The sequence below is a fragment of the Pelobates fuscus genome, chromosome 11 (genome assembly GCF_036172605.1).
Source record: "Pelobates fuscus isolate aPelFus1 chromosome 11, aPelFus1.pri, whole genome shotgun sequence".
Classification (NCBI taxonomy): domain Eukaryota; kingdom Metazoa; phylum Chordata; class Amphibia; order Anura; family Pelobatidae; genus Pelobates; species Pelobates fuscus.
The window spans coordinates 97,703,516-97,720,559 of record NC_086327.1 but is presented as its reverse complement, the minus strand read 5'-3'; the positions used below and the strand labels follow the sequence as shown (position 1 = coordinate 97,720,559).

The window sequence follows — 17,044 nt, the reverse complement described above, 5'->3', positions numbered from 1 at the left end:
ATGGGAGGGAAAGTGCACTATGGGACAATGGGAAGGGGGGAGAGCACTATGGGAGGGGGGGAGAACACTATGGGATGAGGGGAGGGGGGAACACTATGAGGGGAGGAGGGGACACTATGGGACGGAAAGTGCACTATAGGACAAGGGGAGGGAGGGAGAACACTGTGGGATGAGGGGAGAACACTATGGGATGAGGGGAGAACACTATGGGATGAGGGGAGAACACTATGGGATGAGGGGAGAACACTATGGGATGAGGGGAGAACACTATGGGATGAGGGGAGAACACTATGGGATGAGGGGAGAACACTATGGGATGAGGAGAGAACACTATGGGATGAGGAGAGAACACTATGGGATGAGGAGAGAACACTATGGGATGAGGAGAGAACACTATGGGATGAGGAGAGAACACTATGGGATGAGGAGAGAACACTATGGGATGAGGAGAGAACACTATGGGATGAGGAGAGAACACTATGGGATGAGGAGAGAACACTATGGGATGAGGAGAGAACACTATGGGATGAGGAGAGAACACTATGGGATGAGGAGAGAACACTATGGGATGAGGAGAGAACACTATGGGATGAGGAGAGAACACTATGGGATGAGGAGAGAACACTATGGGATGAGGAGAGAACACTATGGGATGAGGAGAGAGGGGAACACTATGGGGTGAGGGGAGAACACTATGGGATGAGGTGAGTGGGGAACTGTAACGGATCGCCTGGCACCCCGACTGGGTACCTCCGTTAATGGATGCTCCTAGTGCTTCCTGAGGACTCCAAGCACTCTGGCAGACACCACAATCACCGAATCCGAGAAACCTTTTAAATTCTCCCAAGCATATGAATGCTGTAGACCATTGAATAGGAACCATACGAATAGGCTTGTACTCCTAGCAGTCAACTGGAACAGCATGCAATAAATCCTTCCCCCAATAATGAGACGACACATCACTTTGAGGGTTAAACAGGAACTCTGGACTGGCTCATCCAGCCTGGCTTTTATTACACTTGTACACTTACAGGCCACACCCAGGGGGAGGCATAAAATATCCAATCACATACATGGTTCAGCCCACACATCCCCTCCCCTCAGATAACATTAAACCCAATTATCCGGTACACCTTTTCAGCCAAGTTCTGGATGTACCCCAAAACCCGGGGGTACACCTTTAAATCCAGGGCCTGGATAGCCCTTATTCAGGGGGACAACATATTCAAAATTCAAGTCATTCGGATGAACGGTTCGTGAGATATGGGGTTCCAAAGATTTGACCGACCGCATGGGTAAAGTATCCGAAAACAGTTCCATGCATTTTGGCCCTGCGGTCGGTCACAAACAAGGGAATGAAAACAGACGAATTGCCTGTGTTATAGAGCCTGGAGAGGGTTTGAATGAATTCCCTTGTTTGTGGGGTTCTTTCTACCGAACGGCGGGTCATTCGGTAGTTTCTATACGAATTTCTGAAAGTATGGAGGTCTCAGCGGTGTTTGCCTAGTCAAGTGTCCGATTTTAGTTCCAGACACTCGACGGCAAAACACCGCTGTTCGGTAGTTTAAGATGGCCGCCGCCACGTGTTTGTTTCCCGAATGGCGGCCACCCAGAGGACAAAGAATACATTACACTGATTGCCAATTACCCGTTTGCAACATTGTTGCAAACTGTAATTGGAGGCACACTTATTCCTGGGTGGTCTGGTTGTTCGGTAGTTTCACTCAATATAATGAATGGAGTGATTCTACCGAACAATCAGATGAATGCTGCATACATATCCCAGGTTAAACTCAACACATAAATACATATGTAATATTAAAGGCAGTATACTGGAATATGCTCCACAGTCTTAAAGGGACAGTAGTCCCAAAAGTCCCAATATGTCCATCGCTGATTTTAAAGTGCCAGTAGCAGCAATATAAAGTACAATATGCCCCAAATAACCCAGGGGCCATAGTCAGCAGGTAGGAGGCTAGTAAACAGGCTTCTCCAGGGCCCAGTGGCGAGGTTGGTTTCGCCACAGGAACACTATGGGATGAGAACACTATTGGACAAGGGGAGGGGGGAGAACACTATTGGACAAGAGGAGGAGGGGGTTAAAGAACACTTGGACAAGGGGATGGGGGGTTAAAGATCATTATGGGACAGGAGAGGGGAGTGGGTGGTAAGAAACACTATAGGAAAGTTTGTTCAGAATATATTTTTTTTCTTCTGGGCTTCCTCCTCTAAAAACTAGGTGCGTCTTATAGTGTGGTGCGTCTTATGGAGCGAAAAATACGGTATATATATATATATATATATATATATATATATATATATATATATATATATATATATATATATATTTCAATTCTACGTGCATATTTATTTAATAGGTTTACATCATTAGGTAATTTTATTTATTGCAATTTGGGGACCTGCCTGACAACCAAGGCCAAAAGTCCAGAGAATTGAATTTGCTATCCCTATATTTAAACCTGTAACTTAACAAAACACCCTAAAACTTGTACATGGGAGGTACTGTTTCACTCGCTAAACTTCGCTGAACACAAATACTAGTGGTTCAAAACAGTGAAACATATAACAGCGATGATATTGTTAGTGAAATTAAGTATTTTTCACACACAATCGGCACTTTTACTGATGATATCAATGTTTTACATTTTATGGTTTTGATACACTAATATTTGTGTTCAGCAAAGTCTCCTGGGTATAACAGTACCCCCCATGTACAGGTTTTATTGTTTTTTTTTTAAGTTACAGGGACAAATATAAGGCTTGATTTTCCGTTTTTTCACATTGAAATTTGCCCAATTGGTTATGTTGCCTTGGAGAGCGTATGGTAGCCCAGGAAAGAGAATTACCCTCATGATGGCATACCATTTGCAAAAGAAGACAGCCCAAGGTATTGCAAATGGTCTTTTCAATCTTTTTTAGTAGCCACTTAGTCACAAACACTGGCCAAAGTTAGCGTTCATAATTGTTTTTTTGCATTTTTAACACACAAACAAATATAAATGCTAGTGTTTGTGACAACGAGGCTACTAAAAAAAAAAAAAAAAAAAAAGACTGGACATACCCCATATTGAATACCCTGGGTTGTATACTTTTAAAAATATGTACATGTGGGGTGTTTTTCAGAGATTTATGACAGATAACCGTGTTACAATGTCACTATTGATACATTTTAAAAATATATATTTTGAAACAGCAATGTCCTTCTTGTACTTATAGCCCTATAAAACTTGCAAAAAAGAAAGCTATGAACATGTTAACATTGGATATTTCTAAACTCAGGACAAAATTTAGAAACTATTTAGCACGGGTGTTTTTTGGCAGTTGTAGATGCGCAACAAATTTTGGGGGTCACAAAGTGGAAAAAGTGTGTTTTTTTTTTTTAATAGCGAGAAAAACTATATTTATATATATATATATATACATATATATATATATATATATATATGTGGGTACAGTAAATGAGTACGAAAAAAAACAAAACACCTACATCGCAGAAATATAAAAACAGCCATGGTCCTTAACAGTAAGAAAATTAGAAAAACGGTTTGGTCCCTAAGGGGTTAAAAGACAATGTTTACTGCAAAAAGTCTGAAGGGACTAATTATACTCACCAGAACAACTACATTAAGCTGTAGTTGTGGTGGTGACTATAGTGCCCCATTAATTAAAATTATTTAATTTAGCATTTGTATTAATTTGTCTCCCACATTGGAATTAGTGAAGGACCCAACAATATTTGGGTACTGTGGCATAGTGGTGGACACAATATTGAGTCTATGATTTCCTACCGGGAAAGCCCAATGCGCATGCACTTCTAACACTATAGTGTTCCTTTAATCAAAGATGCCATCACATATAATAAAAAAAATAATAAAAAAAAAATAATAAAAAAAATTATATCTGGGTAAAGCACGTAAATATGAGACAGCTTGGAATATGGTTTTTAATTGGCACATTTAGACATATATACAATGACCGTTTCTGTTTCCATTACCTGATTATACAGATTATATCGGTTTGCAAAATTCTTATGAAAAATCAGCTTCAGATACTGTCCAACGGCATCGACATACACAGATTTCAACTCCCGTGCTTTGTAACTTGTTTTTTCATTATCAGATAGGGATACGTAACTGAGAGGAAAAATCAGAGAAGGTGATTTTTCAAACTGCAGTCAAAAAAATATATATAATGTAGGAGCAGCACTTAAAGAGACAGAAAATGGATGTTTATTTTTTTTTTTTTTTTTTTTTTATTCTTTATTTTTGTTAGTGCATGAAATAACATTTTGGCTTTCTGAATCACAACAGTTGCAGTAAACCATTGGATAACAGTACATAACATGTTATAAAGATAGCTGTGCACATTTTTTTTTAAAAAGTGAACTATAAATGAATATAAACGAAATTGTCAGACATTTTAAATGGCGAGTAATGACAATGCATAGGATAAAATAAATGTTGGCTAGTTATATATATATATATATCTCTTATGAAGTATTGACATCATTGTAAGCATTGTAAGCCCGAATCTTTCTAAACGTTATACACATTGAAAAACATTTTCAGCTAGTATTTCTGATTATACGTCTAATTATGTTGTCACAGGTTGGGTTATATAATATGTACTCTTAATAACATCAAGTATGTAAAATGCAATAGTATTAAGGTCGGTCATGATAGACTAATCATGGCTTGTAAGTGGGCACAGTAGGATGCCTACGGCTATCTAATAAGGGCTATAGGCCTGCTTCCACCTGGGGGCCACATACATCTCTTGTGGCCATTGGTAAGTTGTCTTCTTAAGTTAAATTATATTGCAGATTAAGCCTATTTACAGCAAAGCAAACATAGTGTGGCGTCTAGGAGAACCTGTCTCGGGTAGTGGTTCCTATATTTAGCAGGCTGGCTGCAGTGAGATTGTAAAGACTGCTCTGCGTGCCTGTAGTTACGGGTTTAAAAAATAAAAATTTGATGTATTAAGCGTTACCCTGTAGTGCGAGTGATCCCACCAGTTTGGGGCTTGCCCTCGCTATGTGGAATATCCATGGTGTGATTGTCGGCTTGAGCCCGGCTATGGACAGCGGGCGTGAGAACGTGTGCCTTGGTATGCTGTTTGGGGGGTACTGGGCATCTCGATGTGTGTTGCTACGTGTTCTTCCCCCCCCCCCCTTGCATCTGCATCTGCATGACCAACATCATATATAATGCTAGATATACATATATGAGTAACAAAAGAAAAAAGGGAATGAAAAGGAAAAAACAGCAACCATCGTTTAGAGCAATCGATAAGTGAGGAACAGTATGCTAAGACAGTAAGGGGGCAGTGATGTGTTGCCTTTATAGCTAGTCTGTCTCTTTGCAAAGTTTACGTTGCTCACATTTAACAGCTTGGCGGGTGAGTCTTCAGGGATAAGGAGTCAAGTCCCAGTGGGCCACAAGGTATGTACCAGAGTTCTCATGCTGTCCGTGCAGTACCTGTGCGAGATGCGGAGCCCCTCTCTTATTCACGGGGGTTGTTCTCCTTCTGTCGGACCATTCTGTGGCGAGTAGCGAGCTCTGTTCTGGGTCACCCCTCTCGGTGTCAGGGTCATAGCGTTGGCAGCTTCGGCTGTTCCCTGTGTTGGCAGCGTTGCAGGAGGTAGCTGCAACGTGTTGAGGAGCTTTGCAGGGTCCTCCCCTGCAGACAGGATCAGCACTGTGTCTCCGTGGGGCACTACTAGGGTTCCAGATGCTCCCCACCTGTATCTGATATTATGGTCTCGCAGTGTTCTGGTGACCGGTTGGAACCGGCGCCGTTCTGCCAGTATTGCGAAAGGTAGGTCTTCAAATATTTTAATCTGGCAGTTGTCCACGGTCACTGAGGCTTGGCTTCTGGATCGGGTGAGGATGGCCGTCTTGACCGCGATGTCTCTTGTCACCACTATTGTATCTCGTGGTGCGTCAGCAGGGGCGGTGGGAGCTTTCCGAACCCTGAATGCTGTTATCAGTGGAGGTGCTTTGTTGTCCCCCCGCATGCCCAGAGCCCTGGCAACCTTATCAGTGAAGTCCATTAGGGCCTCCGGGTTCACAGTCTCCGGTATCCCTCGCATCCGCATGTTTCTCTTGCGGTGCCGGGCCTCGAGAGCGGTGACTGTCCTGGTCAGGCTCCGGACCTGTTGGGCCATAGTTTCCAGCTGTGCTTGGGTCCCAAGTTGCCGGCTGTCCCTGTCTCCCTCTCTCGTTTCCACTTCATCCATACGGCGACTTAGTGCGCCGACCTCCGCCTGCACTCCAGTTAGGTCTGTATTCCACACTGCTCGGAGGTCCAGTAACAGCCTCTTAATGTCCCCTTTAGTGGCTGGGGTTGTGTCGGCGTCCGAGTCCGCCCTGCAGTGCACTCCGCTATTCGCCTGTGAGGCCACAGATCCATCTTCCCCCTCAGAGCCCTCCGAAGTGCTGGAGTCTCGTGGTCTGCTGGGGGCCATCTTGGATTGGGCCTGAGGCCTTTGTCCGTCGAAGGATCTTCGGATGTCAGGTTGGTAAAGGCTTTCTGAGTAGGCTGATTTTCGTTTTTTGCGCCCCATCTCGATTGTGGAGGTATTAGGCACAATTTGGCTCTTGTTTTTGGCCGGTTTCGTGGCTTTTTGTCTGTGAATATAGTCTATAGAGCCGGAGCTCTGCATACATGCGTCTGGTCAGTTGCTCCGCTGGCCACGCCCCCCATTATTTTATTTTTATCCATTCTTTATTTGTTTATTTTGTATAAATACCGGTATTCGGGGAAGGCGGTACAGAAAAGAAGAGGGGAAGGTTAGGGGTGGGGTTTAACAATGCCATCTGTTCACATTTGTACCATCGCAGGGTACATATGATATATTTTTGTACAAGTTGAATATATTAGCAGTTTGACAATGGGTTGTAGTTCAGGTTTGATGTGTTATTCCCTTGTCATTCATTTTTCTGTGGCTGTGTTGGCCTATATTTCATCCATGTGAGGATACTTTGGGGTGGGGAGAGGGGAGTCTGTTCGAGTCATGTGTCCGAGTGGGGTGATAGTGTATTATCCCATCAAAGTTGCTATTGGTCTCTTATCAAATGCTTTGTTCTAAGTGGAGTGGCTCGTTCGAAGGTGTATCTTCGGGTTGAGCCTGTGGGTTCGGTAGTGTGCTCTGTGGGTGTCGTGGATGGGTCCCTAAGGCGGCCCAGTTAATGTTCCTGTTGTCTGGCCGGTCGGTCTCCTGTTGTTGGGGGTGCCTAAGGTGGTGCCTCCTGTGGTCTTTCCATTGAACCCCGGTTCTGGTCCCCCTGTTCCGGGCTCGCCAGTTCAGGTAGTGGTTTAGTGTTTTTGCCTGTGTGTCTCCCGGGGATGTTTATTTTTTTAAATTCCCTTAAGGTAAATTTCAGCTGTAAAATGCAACATTGTCAATTGTCTAAATTGTTTCAAGCAAGCATAGTCTGCGTTTGTTCCTCTTATCCCGCTTTAGTAAAGATAAATTAATGGGGTACTTTGCATTGAGTAACCCACATTAATACAGCTCCAAATAAAATGTGCATTGCACTGTAATGACCTAAATAAATATTACAGACAATAATATAATCCCATGGTGCCCAATTCAAGATGGTGATATTACAGTGTTGCTGTGACAACATTTGTTTTATTATGTTTACAGTTAATGGGATTAACCCCTTAAGGACCAAACTTCTGGAATAAAAGGGAATCATGACATGTCACACATGTCACGTGTCCTTAAGGGGTTAAAATAAATAATTTCAAAAATATATTTTAAAATGTCAGCTGCTCACGCATGCAAAACAATTATATGAAAGTATTAGCAGATTAATACAGGCCCATCAACCAACACATCGTTAAATGTGCACTCCAAGTAGTATATCCACTGCATCTTATTACAGTAATTATGGTGCAAGGAGTCAGTGGATGCAGTCTCTAACAAACCATTTTCAAGCTGTTTGACAAAACTGAGGTTTTCATCTGAGCCAAAGTAATATCCTCTGCTACCACTGATATAATAAAGACACATCCGCATAATCTGTACAGACCCATCCAGGCTATGACGGCAATGATTGACTGGAGGCCTGGGGACAGCTTAGCAAATCAGTGGACAAGCAGTAGCAACAGTGAGTTCTGCCCAGAACAGATATTGGCCACCAATCAAGAACCTCTCATTAAGGCAATATGATCGAATTTTAGTCCAGCACTTTCCAGGAGCTGTTCCACTCATGTGACAGGATTAATTTAACTATTGCGCAAGCTGATAGCAGCCATGCCATAGCTTCAATCAGCCAACTGATGCACAGTGGTTGCTGAAGCCTCTAACGCTACAAGCACACGGTCATGGCACAGCTGCCATAGACATTTGAAAGGAGAGAAAGAGATATGTACGATATGGTCAGGGTTACTATATGATCCAGCACGTAGAATTGTGTTACACAGATGACTAATAGGTAACGTATTACTGGGCCTTAGAATAGCCGGACTAACGTACCAAACAATAGTCAGGGTGCTAGCCGAGGTCAGGGGACACAAAGATAAAGGAAAGCCAGAGGTCAGGGATACCAGAAATACAGGAAAGTCAAAATCAAAGCAAAAGCAAAAAAAACAGAAGAAACTTGAATCAGGAACGCGCTCTTGGACAATCACTTGGGAAACCATGACAGGGCAATGAGGAAAGTTAATTCTAGGTTTTTATACCTGCTTTACCTTTGATTGGCCGGGATCTCTCTATGACCCCAAAATGTGCTTGTGCGTGACGTCACGTGCAGGCCGACGTCGTTAGTCACGTGTGCGGATGTAGGAGTATAATTAGCCGTGGATCCGCAGTGGCCGGCGTCCATTTCCATGCTGTAAGTGTTAGTCATGCAAATGCACGGCCGCTTACAGCAAGGTGAGGATGAATATGTTCCAGATATATGTACACAAAGGGTTTACATCCGTGTATTGTAAAAGGTTTTTTAGGCAAACCGCAGCAGTTAATAGCAAGCAACTATGTGCAAGGGGACATGCAAACTCCTTGCACTACAACCCAATAAATATTGGTCTAATTAATGCGCAAAGTCCCATGATTTCTGCTTACATACTGAGTAGTATCTTACTGCTTCAGATGTATATACAAATTCAATGTAACCACAAAAATGTGTCTAACAAAAATGGGTAAAGTATAATCTTACTCAGTTTCAGTCTAATGGACATGTGCAACACAATCTGCAATGTAGCCAGTGTAAATTAGGCTAAAACTAGTTAAGCCTAATGTGTACGTACAATAAAAATGAATGTGGCTTCAGTTTAATGTGCATAAAAATCTTATGGCACACATAGAAAATATTAGAGGGTTACGATGTAAACTCAAAAAGGTATCGATTGTCGATGGAAACCTACACCCATGCCTACTTACTGAACTTAAAAACTAAAGATCATTAACGTACCCCAATCTTCGGAACCGTTCAGTCTGATATGGAGTAAAATATTCTGGCAGACTTTCAGAAATGTAAAATTCGATTTTGGAGGATATCATGTACTGATGAGCAAGAAGCTGGAGTTTGCGAATACGACATCTTTCCACCATCTGAATCACAATTTCTTGAGGATATTGGCAAAATCTGTTGTGAACAATAAAAAAAAAAAAAAAAAAAGAAGTTAACATTTTGATCTGGGATTTTAACACTTGGGCTCTAATTCCCATTATACACCAAATAACCCATGATCCAATCATTTTCTAAACAAATCTATTTGTGCTAGGGTTAATAGCACAAGATTTAGCAAAATTAATATTTTTGCAGCTTTCTACATCTCAACTCTTGCTCTACCATCACATCTTCATAATTCTAGAATAATTCTTGCTGGTATTGAGCAGGTTGTATTTCTCCGATAACACACCTGTTCATGTCATCAGAAAGAACAAGCAAAGTTACATGGAAGTTGTAATTCAGATCAAAACTTTCAAAAGTAAAAGGCATATAACTTAACCTTCTAGAAACCACTGTGATGTAGTGGTTATGGTACCAAGAGAGAGTGCTGATGCTCCGCCAGTGTATCTAGTCAAACCATTTTAGAACAGTTTTACTTCTATCATGGAGTTCACCAGATGCTGCTACCTGCCTCCTCTTTCCAGCTAGGAGGGCTGGAAGCTCCTATTTAAGAAGCTTATGTTACTTCTTCTGAGATAACCTAGACCTGCATTCTAGGGATTATTGGCTGCGATTGTAATTTCATCTCTCTCAGCCAATCAACCAAGCCCTGCTCCACCGAAGCTTCCAAGTCTCTGAAGACTGTTAGTGGAAGAAAGATTAGTGCCTGGCAGACAAAAGGTAAGGAGTCTACTTACATATGGAGGGCACTCTTGATAGCATAACTGCTACTGCAAATTGTAGTGGTTATGGTGTTTGGAGTGTTCCTTTAACCCCTTAAGGACACATGACGTGTCTGACACGTCATGATTCCCTTTTATTCCAGAAGTTTGGTCCTTAAGGGGTTAAGCTCACTGAATGTAACTATTTAGAACAAGAACTAAAATGATAAATACACCCCCAATTGACCCTTCTTTTTTTTTTTTTTTCTGTCTTTTGGCTGAAGATAAAATACTTTAAAGGTACACAGTAGGCACCCAGACAACTTCAGCTCATCAAAGTGGTCTGGGTGCAGTGGCTCATCATCCTTAACCCTGAGCATGTAATTATTGCAGTTTTTAATAAACTGCAATAATTACCTGCCAAGGTTAACTCCTCCTCTAGCTGCTGTCTACCAGACAGCCACTAGAGGGACTTCCAGGTTTTTAGGCGACTTGTGGTAGCCCAAATGACACTGGACATCCTCATGCTATGCATGAGGACTTCCAGCGACACAGGAATCCCCATAAAAATGCATTGAATAATGCTTTACTATAGGGAAATCCTCACGCGAGCACAGCCATTGAATGCGGAGCCGAAAGAAACATCGGCGCTGGACCCAGATAAGTTACAGAAGGGGTTATTAACCCTCTCTGCCCTGACAGAGGGAGAAGCTATGGTGCCAGGAAAACTTTCCATTTAAGAAATTACTTGTGTTGTAGTGCTTATGGTGCTTACCAGATTTTCATCTGATATACCAGCTATTGCTCGAATAAATCTGTCAGCATTCTCCTTTGCTTTTTTTTTTTTTTTTTTTTTTTTTGCTTTTTGGCTTGCAAAAGGTTTAGAAGTACTTCTCTAGCAGCTATCATGTTTTTGAACCCCTGGTACAACAATCCTTTTTCAATAATTTTGTAAAGCGCTACGGAATCTGTTGGCACTATATAAATGCTAATAATAATAATAATAATAATAATAATAATAAGCTAGCAGGGGGTAGAAAAGATGCTAGTCCTAACAGTGTTGCATAGACAAGTAAATACTTAACTTATTCTTCTGGATATTCTCCATGCAAGACTAATAATCTGCCCTTTTTGTTACACAATGATCATTAACATGCATACATAATTTAGCGCCGCTCAGGGAAATTACTATAAACGAATGTTGCATTCTGCTTGATGATGGAATGAATGATTAAAATAGTTCCCCAGGGGTACAATATGGCTTAATTTTTCATGTTTATTTCTGCTGCTTCACCAACAATCATACCTTGGCGATCTCCAACCGTTAACAGTAGGAGCATGAACCATCAACTCTTTGGCACTGAAACCGTCTTCATGCCCGGAGGAATTTACCACCACAAATCCAATCTTGTGAGGCATGTTGATGCCCTGGAAAAAAACATGTAAAATAATAGAATATATAAATACAAAAATAAATTTTAAATAATAAAAAAAGTTAACCTCAACACATACTGAATTAACTGTATTTTATATTTCAGCAATGCAAAATCAAATTTCTTAGAATTGTATAAATGTATAATGCAGAAAGCTTTACAGGCTTTTAAATCAGATTAAATTAGAATGCAAAGGAGATTTTCATTTAGTACTGAAAGTGCACCTGCTATACAAGTTGCTTTACAGATCACAACCAGATCGTCTATACAAAGCAGTAGCTAAATTGCTAACAAGTGCAGGGTGAATATATATTTTTTTTTAATCTATTTTTTGTTTAAAATGTTCCCATCATGAAAACAATGACATGGTGTTATGTACAAAGCAGTGATAGCGGACCTTCACATCTCAGATGCTTGTTTATCAATTCCACATTATGTGTATTCACCCCGATTCCTATACTTTTAGTGGAAATGTTTTTCAAAAACTTCTGGTTTGACAAATTCCTATCCATATATTGTGCTAGCATAATTGCTTAGAAGTGCCATATTAGCGAACTCAGCAAGACTGTGGATTGCCATTAATTTAAAGGGAAACTATAGTGCCAGAAAAACAAAGTTGTTTTCCTGCCACTGTAGCTCCCTGTGCACTGTGAAAGCATTGTGCTTTCCTATGGGGATTCGGGTTACGCTGGAAGTCCTCATGCATAGCGTGAGGACGTCCAGTGTCAGTTATCACCCGGAAGTCCCTCTAGTGGCTGTCTGGTAGACAGCCACTAGAGGAGGAGTTAAATAAACCATAACATTTAATTATTGCAGTTTATTAATAACTGCAATAATTACGTTTGCTGGGTTAAGGGACCTGGCAATATGCACCTAGACCACTTCAATGAGATGAGTGGTCTGGGTGCCTATAGTGTCCCTTTAATGCACATACTACTGTATTTCTACTGAAAAAAAAAGAAAAAAAGCTGAAAACTGATATTATATTATTCATAAATGACAATGTATATTCATTGATGGGGTCAGTGTTCAATAATGGATTAAAAAAACCAAGTGCCATATTAGGCAAAAAGCGCATTAAGCACCCTGATTGCTACTTTCTGGTACTTAATCACCTATATGCACGCGTGATAGGAATTCTACCTTGGATTTAAATAAAAGGTAGGCATTATATATGAAGACTTAAGTGTACGGATTTCAAATCTATGGTGTGTTTTAATACTTTGCATATACGATTCTACCAATTGAGTAACAAACACACGATAAAAATAATCAGAATTATATATAATTACGTATTACAGATATTAAAAATCTACAAATAGAGCATTCACAGGTGGCTTAATGGAACTCTACAATTAAACTAAATATAGGCAGTCACATGCAGCTTACACCAGTACAGAGTCTTCCCGCACATTTATAGGAGCCACCATGGAAAATAAACTCAAACCTTGGATTGTGATTTGTATCAGGCTTTGATTTATTGATGTCAGGATGAAAACCAAGACACAATAATATATTATACAACCAGGGACATTTTTAATAGTTATTGGACCCTGGGCGAACATTTGCTAGGGCCCTGTGGACCTGCGCAGCCACAGCCTGACCTTAGAGTGATTGTTTCCGTCTGAGACATCACGCCACACACAGGGGAGGAGCAAGTTTAGGTGAGTGCCGGCGCAAACGCTCATACAAAAATTATTGCAGGCAGGAAGCGGGCCCACAGGGCAGCTGACTTGGGGCAACCAGGAATAACTGAGACCGGGGAAGCTGCCCCGTTTTCCCCTCGTTAAAGAGGGCCCTGCATATAACAATATATTACATAGTGCCCTGCATATATGACAACTGATTATTTAGGTAGAATATAGTAATAATGGTTCAAATCTGACAAGAGAAGAGGGCACATTAAAGAATAGGGATATATGGTTAACAAGGTGAAGGTCAGAGGTGACCATCCTTGACAGTCCAGAAGTTCACTTCACAAAATGGCTTGCCATCCTGTGGCTGCCTGATTAATGTGGGATTGGTAGTCCAAAGAGGGCCTTGGCCTGATAACTTTTTGCATTTAATATGTCTATAGTTACATGTTTATTTGTCTTTCATACCTCATGCCTGCTGAATTATAAAGCCAAGGATGGAATAATAACAATATAGATTAGTGATGACAAACCTTTTTGAGCCACAGTGCCAAAACTGCAACTTAAAACCAACTTATTGATCTCAAAAGTGCCAAAACTGCACTTAAACACAAAAATGGAGATCAGACTCCCTATGACATGTGTACTGGGTGTTTAATTTAATGTGATTGCATTAATTTTAAAAAGTGTATGTGTGGTTCAATGGGGAGTAAAAACAAATTGCCTGTGGTCTAGAGATATTATTAATGATTCACTGATGGTCCAGTGGTGGAATGCAGACCATATTAATCACTCCTTCAAGCCCGACGCTCAGTGAGGAAGTGCAGACTGGGAAACTTGGCAGCTTATCCTCTGGCTCCCTAACTGAGAACTAGAACTGCGAGGGGACAATTAATATGGTCTGCACCAGTAGGAGGTACAGACCATGCACTTCATCACCTGACTACCAGGAAATCATTTTTAAATCTAGAATATTACAAATTTGACAACATGTTAAACAAAAATTGCTTTTTTGATAGGGTCGTCAGTATGCTCAGACATGGTTGTCCCCATACCAGTGAGCCCTAAGGTGCTGCGTTACAATTCTATGCCAGCCTTGAGTACCTGTGAAACTTTGGCTCATGTTGCAGCAGAGAGGCCTCTGCGTGCCACAACAGGTATAGGTTAGTCATCACTGCTATAGACCTTTCCAGCAAGATTTTTAATTAAAAAATTAAATGCACAACAAGACTAAGATAACTGCAGGCATTTTAAGAATTTTTTCAGAGATGAGTTCCCAGGGTATGTATGAACTCTGGGTCATAAAATTCTCAAAAGGACTACCAGTTGGGATATGGGCGTAGGAGAGCTGGACTCTACATTGCAGGAGGTTTCCGAGGTAAGAGAAACTAAGGTGATCTTGTGGCGCTGAACTGTATCCATTCCTATTAGCAATGCACTTGGTGTGGATAAGTACTGCAAACGCATTAAGACTTCTTCCCTAGGGAAAGCATTATATAATTCCTATGCGGCTCTGGGTATCGCTGGACGTCCTCATGCATACAGGAGGACGTCTAGCGTCAGTAATGCGACCAAAAGTCGCCTAATCACCTGGAAGTCCCTCTAGTGGCTGTGTGGTAGACAGCCACTAGAGAGAGTTAACCCTCCAATGTAATTATTGCAGTTTATCAAAAACTGCAATAAATTACAATTGCAGGGTTAAGTAGCCTGGGACACTGAGCCCAGACCACTTCAATTGGTGCTTATAGTGTCCCTTTAACTTCCCTTATGAGGTTTTTATCTCTTTCTTTGTGAATTGAACTTTAATAACACATAACACACTTGAGGTTTCTGCAGGGTCTAGAACAAATCAAGCTATAAGAAATTCAAAATTAAACAGAATCTGCAATAAAGGAAATGTAAACATTCTTTACAGGAAGTGTTTATGAAAGCATGTGCAGGGAGATGTGGCTAGAGCAGTATTCACAAAGTGATTTAACTCCTAAATGGCAGAGAATTGAGCTGTGATATTGCAGGAGCATACTCTATACACCAAAACTGCTACATTAAGCTAAAGTTGATTTGTTACGTATTGTGTGCCTTTAAAGAATGTCAGTAAAGAGTGACAGTGATGCTTGAAATAGCACTGTTAACATTTGTAATGGTTTCATATTTGCAGTTCTAGCCCCACATTACATTGTAAAGCATGGTGGAATATGATGACACACACTTTACCCACCCCCCTCCTCTACACACACACGCACTACACCCCGCCTCCCCACACACACTTCACACCCCCAAACCAACACACACACACACACAGCACCCCTCACACAGACACTATCCCCTACTACAGCCCCTAACCTGGCAGAACCCAGGTAAGTTGTCAAACTGTTCTTAAACGGCACTCCTGGAACCATAAGCACTACAGAGAGCTGTAGTGGCATTGTGCCTGAATTGTCCCTGTAATAACCTCCAAGGGTCCCTTCCGAAACTCAGTTCTGGATCCGCCCCTGACTGCAAACACATTAAACAGAAAACACTGAAATATCACATTGACGCAAGTATTCAAACCTTTAAATCTTAGGAAGCGGCAAGTATCCACAAGACTTGAATAAGTAATTAAAATACACTTTATTATTACAAAACAAAAAATATTAATGTGTATAATACCAATCAACAGTATATAGAATCCTGGGTGGACCTCCTTTCACCGAGACACGTTTTGCCAGGTGGCTTTCTCAAATCGGCACGTCCGTTTCCTGCCGAATCTGTTTATATCTGGAGGTTCCTCTTCTGATTGGTCACCACATTCTTTTTTCCATTTTTTGTTTTGTAATAATAAAGTGTATTTTAATTACTTATTCAAGTCCTGTGGATCCTTGCCACTTCCTACTCCTGCTGCACAAGAAGGGCTGTGTTCCCCTTAACCCCTTAAGGACCAAACTTCTGGAATAAAATGGAATCATGACATGTCACACATGTCATGTGTCCTTAAGGGGTTAAAAACACACACACACCATAATACCGGGAGCCTAGTATAATTAGCTCCCTAGAAGGTGAGCATTAACTTGCACTTTGGCTATATATTGTACTTTACAATCTGCACTAGGATATTTTGTTTCCTTTTTTTCTCCATATTGAGGACGATTGGGCTAAGGATCCGGAGAGGGTTTGGTATTATCTAATATACCTAATATACCTTCACCTATGTGATTTGAGCTAAACCTTATAGGGCTCTACACCATGTGAGTGTGGTCCATACCCCCATATATATCACTCTGGTGGACTCTATATATTGCCCTATTTTGTATCCAGGGACCTATTAGCCACAAGGCAAACAAGGCATTTGCCTTGGGCGGCATTTTCCAGGGGGCAGCAAAAAACGCCCCCCCAAATGCCCAGGGCAAATGCCTTGTTAGCCTTGCGGCTAACTGACATGCCGGCTGGGCGTGCAGGCTGCTGTGCGCTGGCGGGTAGGCGGCTGGCAAGGGAGCTCTTCCTCTGAGCACTCTGCTCAGCTCCCTTGAGCGCCGCCCGCAGAGTGAGGCTGGGAGCCGGAAGATGACGTCATATTCCGGCTCCCAGACTCATTCTGCGGGCGGCGCGCGAGGGAGCTGAGCAGAGTGCTCAGAGGAAGAGCTCCCTCGCCAGCCGCCCGCCAGCGCACAGCAGCCCACAGATAGTCCGCC

General features: G+C 41.7%; 1 protein-coding gene across 1 annotated transcript in view; it reads right to left on the bottom strand.

Annotated features, from left to right (window-relative positions):
* Positions 1-17,044, bottom strand: part of CEP104 (centrosomal protein 104) — a 113,218-nt gene that overhangs the window by 94,767 nt on the left and 1,407 nt on the right. The window contains exons 2-4 of the mRNA XM_063436570.1: positions 11,613-11,734; positions 9,444-9,617; positions 4,016-4,154 (exon numbers count right to left, since the gene is read on the bottom strand). Of these exons, the coding sequence (XP_063292640.1) occupies positions 4,016-4,154; positions 9,444-9,617; positions 11,613-11,725 (426 nt within the window). The 5' untranslated portion in view covers positions 11,726-11,734. The remainder of the gene's footprint in view (positions 1-4,015; positions 4,155-9,443; positions 9,618-11,612; positions 11,735-17,044) is intronic.